This window comes from Orycteropus afer, unplaced genomic scaffold (assembly GCF_000298275.1).
Source record: "Orycteropus afer afer isolate SDZICR_OR568_19922 unplaced genomic scaffold, OryAfe1.0 scaffold00354, whole genome shotgun sequence".
Lineage (NCBI taxonomy): Eukaryota > Metazoa > Chordata > Mammalia > Tubulidentata > Orycteropodidae > Orycteropus > Orycteropus afer.
In genome coordinates this window covers 244,121-260,779 of record NW_006921941.1, presented here as the reverse complement: position 1 = coordinate 260,779, position 16,659 = coordinate 244,121, and the positions used below count along the sequence as shown (strand labels likewise).

Here is a 16,659-nt window from a genome sequence, read left to right as displayed (position 1 = left end):
AAGCACCTGAGAGAGAGTGGGCACCTCCCATAATATTGTTTTGTGCCACTCCCAACAGAAATACTCCAGGTGGACACCTTCAGCAATCAGGAGCTCCTCAGTTGCTCATAGCAAATCCCACCTTGGAGTTTACAAAGACTTATGGGTAGAAAAGCCACACAAACTAATTTACTACACTGCAATGACCAAAGTAGATGAGACGAAGTTTGGCCAATCTGGCTTCCAGGCATCATTCCAGCTGCACTTCTTCTAGGATAGATTTGTTAGTTATTTTTAGCAGTCCATGGTACTCTCAGCATTCTCCGCCAACGCCTACTCAAAAGCATCAACTCTTGTTTGGTCTTCCTTATTCATTATTCAGCTTTCACATGCATGAGAGGCAATTGAAAATACCATGACCTGGGTTAGGCGCACCTTTGTCTTCAAGGAGGAGCTCTGGTGGCATAGTGCCTAAGGCATTTTGACTGCTAACCAGAAGGCTGGCCTTTCAAACCCATCAGCCACTCCCGGGATGGAAGATTGGGCATCTCTTCACATCTTTGCTCTTCAGCACTTGAAAGAGGTCTTTTGCAGCAGATTTGCAATATGTCCTCTGATGTCTTGATTGCTGCTTCCATTGGTGTTAATTGTAGAACCAAGTGATATGAAGTCCTTGACAAATTCAATCTTTTCTTCATTTATTGTGATGTTGTTTATTGGTCCAGTTGTGAGGCTTTTTGTTTTCTTTATATTAAGGTACGATCCATACTGCAGACTTCAGTCTTCCTCAGTAAGTGCTTCAAGTCATACTCACTTTCAGCAAGCAAAGTTCTATCGTCTGTGTATCACAGGTTGTTAATGAGTCTTCCTCCAATCCTGATGCCACATTCTTCTTTATGTAATCCAGCTTCTTGGATTATGTCTCAGCATACAAATTGAATCAGTATGGTGAAAGGATGCAATCCTGACACATACCCTTCTTGATTTTAAACCATGCAGTATCCCCTTGTTCTGTCTGAATGACGGTCTCCTAGTCTGTGTATGGGTTCCTCATGAGTACAATTAAGTGTTCTGGAATTCCCATTCTTCTCAATGTTATCCATAATTTGTTATGATCCACACAATTGAATGCTTTTGCATAGTCAACAAAACATAAGTAAACATCTTTCTGATATTCTTTGATTTCAGCGAAGATCCATCTAACATCAGTAATTAGAATTGCTCTTAATGGCTATAGTTGTTATGTAGCATAAATATTATTGTAAATATAATTTTCTTAAAACTTTTTTTCTTTTGAGATTGTGGTTCACTTAGTTGTAGCTCTCATTAGTAGTTGCTAGTTTGCTGGCAAGGAAAAATGAATTTGCTCTAAATCTCCACTTAGCACTCAAAGAGGAGGACTATAAAGATGCTTAATCTTGTGCTTATTTTAAATGAGAATCTCTGAAATTATCACCTCTTGACTCTTTTTGTGTTATTAAGATGAAAATGAATGTCCCTTTGTGCTCTGAAAGTTAATATTATTACGTACTTTTTATCTTACTTTTGAACTACATGGTGCCCATCTTTCATAAAATGTTTTTGCAGTGCTCATTATCTCTTCTAAAGAATGGTTGGTGAGTGATTCATTTTTTTTTTTTTTTTAAATAAAATCATGCCTGGACCATGAGGTAGCATCTTGATTTCCTTATCATCAGTCTTTGGGTTCACGTAACACTTTGTTTTGAGTGCTTTGTGAGTACATAGCATTTTGAGGTTCTTAAACATAGAGATGTAATCTTGCCTGCTTGTATGCAGAGCAGATGAACAGAGCAGCCAATGAATTTGAATGAATGAATTTAGAAATATGATGATTTTAGAAGGAAAAGAAAGTAGGTATTGTGCTATTCAGTTGTAGAATGGATAGATTTCATTAGGAAAATCACCTTAGTGAAGAAGCTTTGCAGCAAAAGAAGAAATAACATTTACTTTATGAAATAAAGGAGACTGTCCTTGTTATCAGGAATCAGCCTAGCCCAACTTGGACATGACAGTTACAGTGAAAACTTCTACTGGGTCTTTAGTTTGATTGTTTCTTTTTACATATTTTTGCTTTTTGTTTTGTTTGTTTGCCATTCACTTTTAGTGCCCTCTGTAAGTCAACTGTTATTTCCTTTTTCACTTGTGACTTGCTCATTGTCAAGTCATATAGCAATCACTTTCAGCATCAAGACTGTATTCCAATTCTTCCCTCAAGTGCTTTTGTTTTACCTTTTCCTTTGATGTCTAGATTTAATATATATGCACTATCCACATTATAATCTGCTAATATTACTTCTAATATTACTAAGCTCTAAGGAGCTCTGGTGGTGCAGTGCCTAAGGCATTTGACTGCTAACCAGAAGGTTGGCTGTTCAAACCCACCAGCCACTCCATGGAAGGAAGACTGGGCAATCTACTTCTGTAAAAATTTACTGCCTCAGAAACCTAATGGGGTTGCTATGAGTTGGAATCAACTCAATGGCAGTGGGTTTTTTTTTTTTTTTTTGAATATTACTTCTAGGTTTGGCTTTTTCATATATTATTGTTATTTTTCATATGATAACACTTTTCTTCCTAGTATGTTTCTGTACCTTGATTGGATAGTGACCTAAGGATTCAATGATTCTTGTTCTCTTCAGAAGTTGGTTGACAGGACAGTTAATTCACTGTGTACACAAGTTTTATTTTTGATCATTGATACTTAGTTTTCTTATGTAAACCACCATGTATCTAAGAAGACAAAGTCAAGCCATCTAAGTTACATTCCCTCATGTTTCTTACTTTTCCCTTTAGAGGCCCATATTCATAGAGTCACTGAGTTGGAATTAACTCTACAGCTCACAACAACAGCAGCAAGAACAACAGAGGTCCATGGTTCAAGATGTAGGTTTAAAAGCAGATGTAGGACCAGTGTTACCTGTTTCTATCCTCTGGTATCCATCCTTGTGGGCTTTGTCTCAGCCTTGGTGTGTATTTTCACAGATACAGATTCTACAGTGAAATGTCATAACTGGGTTTCTGGAAGCATGGTTTTATTTGTTTTGTGTTTCTCTTTTAGAAGCTAGAGCTGAATTTCTTTTTTTTTTTTTTATACTTGAGTACTAAAAGTAAGTGAATTTGTTCTTACTGGCTATTTTAATACATTGTGATAATTTTTGTTTTGTTTCAGGTACCGGGGGCCCAAGATCTGGTGGATTTCTCTCCTGTTTATCGATGTCTACACATTTATTCTGTACTGGTGAGTCTTTATCTGGCTCTGCCTAATAAAGATATATATTGAATTCAGAACTCTGCTTTCTCGTTTTTGCTAGCTTTTCTGTTTATTATTAAGAGTAAAGGATGGGAAGTTATATTTGTGTTTAAGGAGTATTAATGGTAAAAAAAAAAGGAAGCAACTACTTTCTTGTTTCTTGAGTCTTTTTTTATGTTTGTCATGTAATATTCTGTAGCTAAAGTTAGTAATGTTGATTTCCATCAGTTGTCAGTGTATTAGGTGATTAGAAACAGTCACATGCACATTCAAATTTTTGTTCTTAATTTAACAGTGTAGTTATTTGAATAACAGTACCCTACTTAAAAAAAAAAAAAAAAAAAAAAACTGCTACTTTACTCATTAAAATAAACTTTTATATTTTTGGTCCTGAGTACAGTTACTCCTTTTGTCATGTAAAGGAATTTGGAAAATAAAACCTCTGTAGGAAAAATATTAATGGTTATTAATAAAAATTTTAGGAGATGACTCCTTTCTCCATTTTGGGAGTATACTTTTATGTAAACACACAGACACATACAGAGGCAATCAGAAAATTAAACTAAATTAACAACAAAGAGAAACTGATGAGAGATGCTCATTACTGATATCTCTGGTGGTAAAAAGTTCAATGATATTTATATCTAGTTATTTTAAATATGTTCCAATATATCTTATTCCCTATCTGTTATCTGTTTTCCTTTTTGATATGTTTAACATATTGTCACTTAGTCATTACTCCAGACAGTTTGGGACACTGGTCTTTGAACTTTATGGCCTGAATATTTTGTTACGGGCTCTCAGAGTTTTAGGAAAAACGGAGTAGTTTCCTCTCTCTCCTTCTAGATAAATTTTGGGAAGAATTGACAGCTTTAAAATGCTGTCATCCAATTAATATAAAAACAAGATTTTCTTTTAAACTCTTTAATTAAGCTTTTATATTGTTGTGTTAAATAACAGTCTTGGGCATTCTTTTTGCATTAATAACAAAATATCTACAGTTTTTGTTGGCATTTTCTAGTTTATTTTCTAATTAGTTATTATTGGTATCAAGGAGCACTATCAATTTTTGTAAATTGATCTCACTTCTGGAGACCCTTCTTAACTCCTTTTTTTCAGTTATAATTGATTTTTGGTTTATGATAGGTATTCTGTGTAGTTGATCATATTTTCTGCAGATAATGACAGTTTTGTTTCTTTTCCTATCTGTATATCATTGTTCTTTTTATTGTTTTATTCTATTAACCAGGATTGCTATTACTTTTCTGTTTAGTAAGGTGATAGTGAGCATCCTTGTCTGAAAGATAATGTTTCTAAAATTTCTCTCTAATTCATGTTTATTATAGATGTTTAAAAAACATTCTTTATCTAGCTATTCCTAGATTCCTGGTAATTTTTAATAGCATAAATGAGTGTTGAATTTTGTTGACTTTGTTTCTTCCATATGCTGAGATAATCCTGTGATTTTCACCCCTTAGTTTATGGATGTGCTGAGTTTCATTGTTAGATTTTTCTGTTGTTAAAACATTTGTCTGCTATTTAGATAAGCCCAAATTGATGAGGGGTATTATTATTATTAAACACCTATGGAATTTAAAGCCTTTAAAAATCTATATTTTAGTATTTATTTAGTAGTTAGTAGTTTTGTATCTATGTTCACAAGTAACATACCAAAAAACAAACAAACAAACAAACAAAAAACTAACTCACTGCCATCGAGTTGATTCAACTTATATCTACCCCTTTATGGGTTTCCAAGGCTGTATCTCTATGGAAGTAGTTTGCCCAGTTGTTCTTCCAAGGAGTGACTGGTGGGTTTGAGCCCCCAGCCTTCTGGTTAGCAGGCAAGTGCCTTAGGCACTATGCCACCAGAGCTTAACAAATAATATAAGCTTATAAACTTAGTTTTCATATTATTCTTCTGTGGTTTGAAAGTCAGCATTATTTTAGCTTCATCGAAATGAGTTGAACATCTCTCCCTCGTTTCTATTTTGTGAAATGACTTATGTAAGAGGAATTATCTGTTCCTTGAAGTTTTGTAGAACTCTTGTATGGAATAATGTGTATTTTTCCTTTGCCACGCCCTCTCTCCTTCCTCTTTTATCATTTTGTTACCATGCTCCATAATTTTGTTTACTCTGTTCAGTAGTATGTATGGATATAGGAGTTCACAGTTGTTGTATTTAATCAAAATACCTATGGACAAAGAACCGTATTCACCCACATCAAGTTTCAGGATTTATAATAAGAATTTTAATTTCAAATTCAAATTGATCATTTCTATAAAATAATGCAAGATCTGTGAGAACAAGTTGTTTGTAGTCTAAATATCAATAACCATACTTGGTACATGGTAGGTACTCAATAAACACTAGTTGAGGGAATGAATGAATGAATAAATAAATAAATAAATAAGTGGTAATAAAAGAACTTAGGACATTTTTTTGAACATATGCAAGCTCAAATCTTATCATTCGCTTACTTGTTCAGTGAGCACCCTTCTGCATTAAATGGATCTGAAGAGTCAAGTATGTATAAATTAAGGACTCATGTCTTAAAAATTACCATCTATCGGTAGAGAAGTCCTATTGTTTGAATGACTCTAATAGTACTGTATCTCATCACTGTGTGTGTGTTTTAGTTTTCTAAGCTTTATAGACGTTTCATTATATAAAAAGATAAAAGAGATTTTCCTGAAATGAGAATTCTAATATTATTCATAAGAGCACTGAAGTAATTTACTTGCACATTTAATGGCTGTGTGGTGTTAGGTAAGTCACTTAAATCTTAGCTTTCTCATATATAAAATGCAGTAATAATTACCTACACCACCTACCCACTAATCCACTGCCAGAGAGTTGGTTCCAACTCATTGTAACCTCCACTGGGTTTCTAAAGGTATAAATCTTTACTGAAATAGATTGCTTGCCTCATTTTCCTCTTGCAGAGCAACTGGTGGATTTGAACCACCAATTTTCTGGTTAGCACCCAAATGCCTTACCCACTATGCCACCAGCACTCCTTAATAATTACCCAGTTAATGACAATAATAGATGTGTATGAATAGTGCCTAGCTCAGTCTCTGGCAAGTAATTGGCATTTAATTAATAGCAGTTATCTGGCAAGAGTTAGCTATCTGATATTGATATTGATGGTTAAACACATTGGTATTTCAAAAAGTACCAGCCACTCCTCAGAAGGAAGACTGGGCAATCTACTTCCGTAGTGATACTGCCTTGGAAACCCAAGGAGGGGTCACTATGAGTCGGATCCAACTCAATGGCAGTGAGTTTGGTTTTTATGTACTATAAAGAATAGCTATGTACATAGGGGTTCTAGCCTGCCATCGATGTACAAAATTTATGAATTATATAATATTCATACATTTTTAACTGTACAGTGACTATATTGCCCTACACAGTGTAGAAGCTGTGATACACTGGTGGTTATTTAGAGATGAAAAGCTCCATAAAAGCAGAACGACTCTGAATTGCTCATTTAAAATTAAATTCTATACAATATTGTTCTGTAATGTTTAAATATTTAGTATTTGTACATTTTCTGTAACAATTTGATAAGACATTATTTATATGGTATACAGGTATCCCCAGCTTTTCAAAAGTTCGCTTTATGCTACTTCACTTTTACAAAAGGCCTACATTAGTACCTATTTTCTCTAACTGAAAGAAATCCAAAGAGGATTTTCACTTTTACAAAAAGGGCAAAAAGCTAAACCAGCATTCAGCATTTGTTTTGTAGCAAGCCATTAAAGAGGCAGCAAGCACCCCCAGCAGCAAGTGTGGTGTCCACTGGTATAGCCAAGCTTCTTCCCTGGGACCTAACTACACACAACATCTCAGCATCAAGCCATCATAGCTATGAAATGTGTCTGTGAACACTGTATGTTAACAGCATTATTTTAGGTTTTATGTGTTAATTGGTATGATTTGTTAGGTAGTTTTTGGGTCTGGGAATGCTCAAAATTTTTTCTTATATAAACTAATGGTAATTACTTCTTTACTTTATGCCATTTTGGCCTACAAAAGGCTTCACAGGAATGCTCTATTTTTGAATAGCAGCAGAAACTTGTAAACAGATCCTTTTCTCCAAAACTGTGAAGTTTTTCCTACTTTTGCAATGTACAACTAGTGGTAAGAACTCAGCTCTAGTTATTATTATTATTATTTAGATTACTGTTCTGGACCTATACCAACCAAAACCAAACTGCCGCTGAGTTGAACCTGACTCATAGCGACCCCTCCTTTGGTTTCCGGGGCGATATCACTACAGAAGTAGATTGCCCAACCTTCCTTCTGAGGAGTGGCTGGTGCGTTTGAACCACCAGCCTTCTGGTTAGCAGTCACATGCCTTAGGCACTATGCCACCAAAGCTCCCATAGGGACTTTAAATAAGAATCAAGTATCTCCTTAGCTAAAGTAAGGACCAGAGCATGTATAACTTAAATTCTAATGCTGACTCTTTGTAGCCTGCTTTGGATTGTAATTTGTCACTTCTCTGTATTTGTTTCTCATTCTGAAGTCACTGATTTATACTATTGTATAGTAAGGATAGCTTCTCATAATATTAGCAACAAAAATATTTAAAAATGAATTGTTTAATATGAATATTTGTAATATAAATATTTTTCTTATTTCCTGGTGTAATTAACATTAACCAAAAACCTAAGATTAGGTCTTAAAAATGAGAATAAAGAAATGGGGACTGAAGAGAAAATAAAGTATATTTTTCTCATTTCTTTCTATTTCAATACTTATCTTTGTATTTTCTTGCTTCTCTGTCATCTACCTAGTATATTATCTTCTTTTCATACCACTACCCTGAATAACTTACTAAACCTTTTAGCTGGTTTTGCCTTTGTTGATCATTTATATCCTAAAACTCTTAATCCCTTTGTCTTCCTTTAGAATCTTTTTTCTTATTGCTTGTTTAGGATTCTCTGGGCTCTACCTCTTCATTGGGTCACTTGGTGTACTCAGGATATTGCCCTTGTTCACTTCTCATCTCTCTCTTCTCTTAGATATATATGTATGTGTGTGTGTGTGTGTATATATATATATATAGAGAGAGAGAGAGAGAGAGCGCGTGCGCGCGCGAGAGAGATAGATATAGATATATATAGTATAGGTGTACACACACATGCTATAAGCATGTGTGTATGTGTATATATATGTATATACACACATATATTACAGATATACATATATATACACACATATGCATACATATATACATATACATGTATGTATGCATATAAATATACATATACAAAGGAGCAATGGTTGTCCGGTGGTAGAATTCTCACCTTCTCTGTGGGAGGCTCGGAAACCCAAGGAGGAGTGGCTATGAATTGGGTCTGACTCCAAGGCACATAACAACAACAACATGCAGGAGGCCTGAGTTTGACCCTGGCTAATAGACTACGTGTGTCAGTACCACCTTTCTGTCACTGTACACTTGCCTGTTGCTATGGTGTGGAACAGGTTTCTGTGGAACTACCAGACTAAGACAGACTAGGAAGAAAAGCCTAGTGATCTTTTCCTGAAAATCAGACTATACACACACACACACACACACACACGTGTCTACTAAACCTAACTTTTTAGTTATCTACCTAACTCTAGATAGTATAAACTCTGTATGTTTCTAAATCAGCTGAACTTGATTTTTTGCACCCTGCCCCTGAATCTGCTTCTGAATTTCCATTCAATCTAGGTAAGGACAGCATCATCCATCTAGTCACCAGGCAGAAAAACCTAAACTCTTCATTCTTTCTCAGTACCGTATCCAGATCTCCAAATCCTGCAAATGTTACTCCTAAATATATTTCTACTCCTACTCCTACTCCTCATTCCCTAAGGAGATCTGTTGGTGCAGTGCCTAGCAAGTTGGCAGTTCAAACCCACCAGCTGCTTTTCAGAAGAAGATGGGGGACAATCTGCTTCTGTAAAGATTTACCACTGTGCAAACCCAACGGGGGTCACTTTGAGTCAGAATCGAAAGTTATTGCCCTAGTTCATATTCTCATCAGGATTATTGAAAATAGTCTCTTGACTGACTGGTCTTCCTACCTTATACCTTAACCCTTAACTCAGTTCTTTTCATGATAGTTTTATGTATAAGTCTGGCATATAAGTTATCTATGGAGTAAAATATAGAAATATAGAAGAATGTATGTTGTTGTTGTTATGTGCCGTTGAGTCAGCCCTGACTCATAGTGACCCCTCCTTGGGTTTCCGAGGCAGTATCACTACGGAAGTAGGATTGCCCAACCTTCCTTCCGAGGAGTGACTGGTGGGTTTGAACCACCAGCCTTCTGGTTAGCAGTCAAGTGCCTTAGCCACTATGCTACCAGAGCTCCCAGAAGAATGTATAGGGCAATCTCCTTCTGTAGTGATACTGCCTCCGAAACCCAAGGAGGGGTCACTATGAGTCAGGTCCGACTTAATGGCACATAACAATAACAGAAGAATGTATAGTATTTAGAAATGCAGAAGGTCTTCCATGTCCTGTCAGCCATATTGATTACTGCTCATACCTGCTTTACTGATACTGAAATGCTTCCAGTACTTTTAGTGCACCATGCTGTTTCATATACCTCTAATCCTTTTCTCATGCCAGTTCTGCCTGCATTAGTATTCTCACTTATTTTTAGTTTACTTGTTCTCATTTATCTTTTATATTGTATCCTGCAGCATATTTTCTTGATGCTCTGTGTTGAGCTAAGTGGATCCTCTGCCCCTTAAAGCTATTATAGCACCCAGTGCATGTTTTTATAAAGTGGTTTCTTTATTATATCATCAAATTCTAAATATGTGTTCTTTTTTCCTCACTAGATGGTAAGCTCTTTTAGGGCAGGTACTGTCTTTTTACCTTCAGCATTTAGCATGATACTTAGTACATATTACTCAATAAATGTTTGTTTTTGATTTTGAAAGATAACTACCCTCCTTTTGACCTGCAAATGAATCCAGTATTCTAGTCTCAGGCAGTGCTATACAATATCAGGGCTGGAACTTACACAAGGAAAAACAGTTCTATTGGTGTCCAACGGAAGGATCATAGCATAAGTAACAAAAAGTTCTAATATTTTGTCATTTACAATGGTGTTTATCTGAACTTTTGGCCTGGAGGATAACAAGGCTCACTTTGAATAAACATGGCAATATTTATTATTTTTAGTGAAACCGACCTTCCATTCACCCCCCTTTTATGGCTGAGCTGCTTATAAATTCCCAAAGGATTATTTGAAAAATCCTACTTATATCTGCCAGCCTTATCAGTAGGGCAGGAGTTCATGTATTGTAACAGGAGGTCAGATTTCGGTCATGGTCTTATAGATGGGGCCAAGCACCTGTAAATTCTTCCTTTGGTGACTAAAGTGAAGTACAATATCAAACAGGCAGTGAGACTTTTCTAGGAAGTGCTGAACTTTGGCAGGAAGGGCAAACTTGGACAGGGGGAGGGGTGGGAAGAAAGTGAACAAGGGTCACATAGTGGTTAATTGAAGCTTGGTCCTTGATAGAGTAATGCAATGGAAGTGTGTAGGCAAAGATAGATGTATTTTATGAAATTATTTTAAGCAATTTATATTGCTAAGTCTTCATGAAGTTTCATGGTGGGTAGGTAAGGGGCAGGATATGAAGCATCATTATTACAATCATTAAAGATAATTTTTTGAAAAAGCAAAAAATAAGCTAAAATTTCACTGGAAAGGAAGTTATCAATAGTGATGATCATCTGAAATTCTTCTATACAGTATAGTGGTAGGTAAAAGGATAGACAGACTCTCTTAGTAAGACAAAAACAGTCTGCCTTGCAAACTTTTTGAAAACTTTATCAACCTAGTGATGTCTGCCATGTTTATAGACTCCAAGCCTCAAGCCCAGGTCAATTTGGACAAAGATTTGCATGTGTCTCTGCATGCTGTACACACTACAGAATCTTTCTGAATTTTTTCCAGTTTTTGTACTCACTTACCCTTTCCTCACTGGAAGGGTAGGTGTTCCATAACAAACAGCTTGGGTGTCATTAAGAGAGACTGGAGGAGTAAAGACAACCATATTACTGGTTTGTGGGTCTCATTTGTTTCCTCATCTTCTGGTATCTTGGTCTCTAGTGATTGACATCATCTGCTCATTAACTGTTTTTCTTGTTAATCATAGATAAAAAATGGTAAAGTGTACACCTTTGATATATATACTTTTCTACAAGTATGCTGTGCCATCAAGCTCCTCACAATTATAAATAAGTTTACTTTAAAGATTTCTGCATCTTGGGCTAAGGGATAGCAATGATAGCAAGACAGGGCTTTTTTAGTAAGCAGTAATCCCAATATTAAGTGAATCATAAGAACCTCAATTATTTTTAGTTCTCCTTCAATCACTAAAGAAGACCAGCCTAAGATGTAAGGGACTGCAAATGCCACTGTTGAGTGAATTCATTATTACCAAGACTTTAGTGAGTGCAGTATTTCTTGAACAAGAGGCATCTGAGATTTTGATGAAAGCTAGAAACTCTTTCACCAGACAGAATGTACCTATGCACATGTGTGTGATATTTTGCTTGGAATTTCAGTGGCTTCCCTACCTCCTGAATCTTATCCATAGACCCCAGAAAGAACCCTCATTGAAGGGGAAGTGCAGACTGAGTCATTTCAAGTATCGTCTGATGATAGACCTATGCCCCAAAATAGCTCACCCTAATCCCATTTGAGTATCCCCTTTTATAAGCCTTCTAAGAACTTCCAGCTACTTTGTCTTTTTCTTAGATTTGGAAACCTTGCCAAAAATTAAATTTAAAGGCATATTTCAAAGTGATCTTATATTTATGTCATAAATCTTTATTCCCTGGGGAGCCATTTTGCCATGTAAGCTGGTGGCCTATTTGTTGTTGTTGTTAAGTATAAGTTAGCCTTAACAGATAAACTAATTGTTTTGTCTTCTAAATTCTTTTACCTAGAAGAACAAAGCAGAAATTTAGAGAGGATCATGACAACTATAGTTAGTAGTTGATCTCCCTGAATAGAGTAATTCTGTTAATTGCAGAATATTTGCCTTTCATCTGCTTTAAAAAATATTTCTTTTTAAGTACTTGGCTGTAATTTGGAGAAGAGAATCAGAAGCCATCACAATCCTTCCTGGCTTTTGTAGGGGCTGAATGTAGGGTGGAGTGGGTAGGAATCTTTCTGGAACATGTTTTTCCCACCCTAATCTAAGGATTTTTTTCTGTTTGGTTTGTACTGGTAACTGGGGAAGGAACAAAAACCATGGTCTGAAGCTATAGATAATAGCAAAGAAAGGTTTTAAGAGTAGAAAAAGAAATAGATATAAGCAATTCTAAGTGACATGCTTCCTGATGTGTTAAGGGAATTACTTAGTGAAATTATTTAAGGAACTTTGATAGCAATTGGCTATTTTATGAAAACACTTGGAAAATAAATACTCAAAGAGTCTAAGACATTCCTGGGGTTTTCAATGAAAGAAAAAGGACTAGTTTGGGTATTCTCAGGGTTAAGCTTTAAGATCCTTTTGTTTAGTGGTAGTTGAAGGGCTGTTTTAATATATATTTATGGTAATATCATCTTGGATTTTATGTAGCACTTTGTTCAGTAGCCTCCAGATGTGGGGGAAATGTCTCACTAGATGGAGACTAGTTTCACTCTGAACCACCCTCTGAAATAGATCTTGCATTGGCATCAGAACTGAGATCTTAGGATTCTTATTCTTCTACTTTTATCAGAAGTTGTCTTAGTTTTCTAGTGCTGCTGTAAATACCACAAGTTGGTAACTTTAAAGAACAGAAATTCATTTTCTCACAGTGCCAGAAGTTCAAATCAGGGTCTCAGCCAGGTCAACTTCTTCCTTACTGGGGGTTCCTTGGTTCTTGGTGATCCTCACATGGCATCTGTCGTCTTCTCTTTGTACTTGCATATCTTTTTATTTATGTTGCTCTTTATCTAACTCAGAAGTGATTAGGTTCAGGACTGCTAATCAGAAGGCCCACCAGCCACTCCTTGGAAAAAAGATTGAGTGATCAACTTTCATGGAGATATGGCCTTGGAAATCCAAGGAGGGGTCACTATGAGTCACAATCAACTCTATGGCAGGGAGGTTTTTGTTTTTGTTTCTACACTGGTATGACCACAACTGACTGATTATATTACATTAGATTGCGTTGTAGAAGGTGATTACATTAGACTAGATTACATCTTATTTGGTATAAAAGGAGCTCTGGTGGTGCAGTGGTTAAAGCATTTGTCTGCTAACAGAAGGTCCACAGTTCAAACCCACCAGTTGCTCCAAGGGAGGACGATGAGGCAGTCTGATTCTGTTAAGATTTATAGCCTTGGAAACCCTATGGGAGCAATTCTACTCTGTTCTGCACGGTCGCTGTGAGTTGGAATTGACTCGATGGCAGTGGATGGGTTTAATTAGTTATAATATAATTATATTAGGGTTAGGATTCTAACACATATTTTGGGGGACATGGTTCAGTCTATAATAGAAGACATCGTTGCTGTTTATTAATCAAGTAAATTTAGCAGCAAGAATTGGAACATACAGTTTTTGTCAGTGCTGCTCACCAGCAATTGATATAGCACTGACTGCAATGAACAGATGGAACTATGAGTAGCTTTTTAATTTTCATTAAAATTAATAGTACTTACCCATAGCCTAGCCTAGTTTTTGCTTGTTTTGCATTTTTTTAAGAGCTATCCTGATTCTGTTTTAAACATTGAGACTGTTGACTTATATTTATTTTGTAGTTGTCATTGTTTTTTTTTTTTTGACTCGTGGTGACCTCATATAATAGAGTAGAACTTCCCTATAAGTTATCTAGGTTTTAATCTTCAGGAGAACAGATCACCAGCTCTTGCTCCTTCAGAGTGGATGGGGAGGTTTGAACTGCCAGTCTTCAGGTTAGCAGCCAAGTGCTTAACCATTCAGCCACTGGGGCTCTGTTTACTTTTTATAACTAAAAAAAAATAATAATAATTATTTAAAGTCTTTCAGTTTTATACAAAGACACTTACTTAAATGTGCATTTAAATATTGGTTTGGGTTTAAAAGCTAGCAGTCATTTATTAGTCCTTTGCTACAAATGAAGGCAAGTAACACATATCTGTATGCAAAATTCTAGGGCCTAGAGTTTTCAAATTTTTTTTTTTCCTAATTTGATGTTTCTAAAGATAATGTTACAGAGAAATGGAAATAATATTTTGCCTGTGGTAAGAAATTGGAAATTATGGATACTGAATTCCAGCATGTCCAGAGACATATGTATATCTGGAAATCCTTATAGTAGTTTCTGGAGCTATATTTCTGAAAACATTGGTCTCATCAGTTATTCTGTTTTAAAAAAAGGAGTTTGGCTCCTATAGGCAAAAACATCACTGAAACTCTGCATACTGTGTTGCCTTCTAGGGTTGTTTATAGTTCACATTAGTATGTTCAAGTATATTCTGAGAAGATCTGCAAAAATATGAACATGTAAAACTTTAAGCCAGCATTTCCTAGTACACTGGTAGATACAGAGATCATCAGGACACTCTGCTCTTGAAAATTAATAGGTTAGGGAAATGAAAGAAATACTTTGTAAGAGACTCTGAAGAGGCCTGTTTTTTTTTTTTTTTTTAAATCTATAATGTTTATTGGGAGTTCTGGTAGCATAGTACCTAAGGCATTTGACTGCTAACCAGAAGGCTGGCAGTTCAAACCCACCAGCCACTCCTCGGAAGGAAGGTTGGGCAATCTATTTCCATAGAGATACCGCCTTGGAAACCCAAGGAGGGGTCGCTATGAGTTAAATAGACTCGATGGCAGTGAGTTTGGTTTTTTTAATCATGTTTATTTGAGATCTATAAAGTTTCAGTGGGAAATAAAAGAACATTGAATTTCTAATGGAAAAACTTTCCTGATCATAGCAATTTGAAATAAGTAGGCACCATTTTCAAATCATTTGAGGTAGCATTGGTTTTAGAGAGGAATTCTTACATCTATATACTTGGAAATTATTTTTAAGGACTCTAAATGATTGTTTAGTATTTCAAAAGCTGTTATTTAGACGCTATTCCTCTTTGATCCTTTTAATAACTGATGTTTTATTATTTAAAAATGGGGTTTATTTTACGTCTCAAATATTCTGATTTCCCCATTATCTAATATAAATAAATGCAAGTTGTACTAGTGAGGTACCAACTTACATTGTTAGAAAAGATCTAGAAGCTTTCCGGTTTGTTTCCTTGGTGATCTTTAGTACTTCTGAGCAACAAGAATGCGTATTTTAAGTATTTTTTAGAGAAATTTTTTTTAATGTGGAAAGTTTTGTCCTGAAATAGTTGGTGACTTTTAAGTTGTCCACTTCTGACACTTAACAGATTGTCTCATTGCTCTCCTGCCATATCTCACTGCCTCCCAGTTTCATTGACCCACTAGTGCCTGGTGAAGTTAGATAGGCGTAAACACTACATAGATCATAGGGAAAAGCTGAGGGTGAGATACTTTGTGCACTGCATTGATAAGGACACAGGAAAAGCCATTTACAGTGATAACTTTCCTGTAGTATGGACTAATGGGCCCTGGTTTGTAGTAGCTGTAATCTAACTTTTTATAATTGTGATATTGCTCTTTTAACCTGATGACCTTATTACCCATGTGCATACATATCATTTAGCCTTGAATAAAACGAGAGGCAAAAAAATGTGAACTTTTCTTTTTTTAAATTTTCTAGACATGCTTGCATCTGTTTTTCAAAATGCTTGCTTTAGGAGGGTTGAACTTTCCAAGTGTGATTAGGTTTTATTTATTTTATTTTAAACAACAACATCTCACTTAAACAGATTTAGATACCACAATGATATAAAGACTATTTTTTAAACTCCAACAAAGTGAACAAGAAAAAATTCATTCTTTATATAACACCCAGTAATCCTTTTAAACACAATTTTAATCACATGAAGACTGTGCTTAAAATAGTTTGTCATTGTTCTTAAAGTCCAAACTTCTTAACATAGTCTGTGTAGTCTTCTGGTTCTATCCTTGGCTCCCCTCTCATCTCATTTCTGGGAACTCTTGTCCCCTTGCCTACTCACAGTCTATGCCCTGGATATACCAATCCTCATTGTTCTTTCACAGCGATGCTTTTGCACAGACAGATCCCTCCCTGAAACATACTTTTCATTTTCTTTCCCATTTCCCAAGAAATGCAAACCAATAAGTATTTCCTTTTGATATTTCTCCCTATTAATTATGATGAAGTTCTCCTATTTACTGAGGTCTCCGGAGTTGTCATTTAGAACTTTCTCTCATTCCATGCTTGCAATCAAATGTCTTTTTTTTTTTTTTTTTTTTAAGTTTGCCTTTTCCTTTCTGTTATGGTTCTGACTGACA

The 16,659-nt window shown here is 35.6% G+C and overlaps 1 protein-coding gene across 1 annotated transcript in view; it reads left to right on the top strand.

The window, feature by feature from the left end:
- LOC103207119 (exocyst complex component 6B) overlaps window positions 1–16,659 on the top strand; it is a gene marked incomplete at its 3' end in the record, with an annotated part of 605,128 nt that overhangs the window by 440,448 nt on the left and 148,021 nt on the right. The window contains exon 8 of the mRNA XM_007952665.2: window positions 3,170–3,238. Coding sequence (XP_007950856.2) covers window positions 3,170–3,238 — 69 coding nt within the window. The remainder of the gene's footprint in view (window positions 1–3,169; window positions 3,239–16,659) is intronic.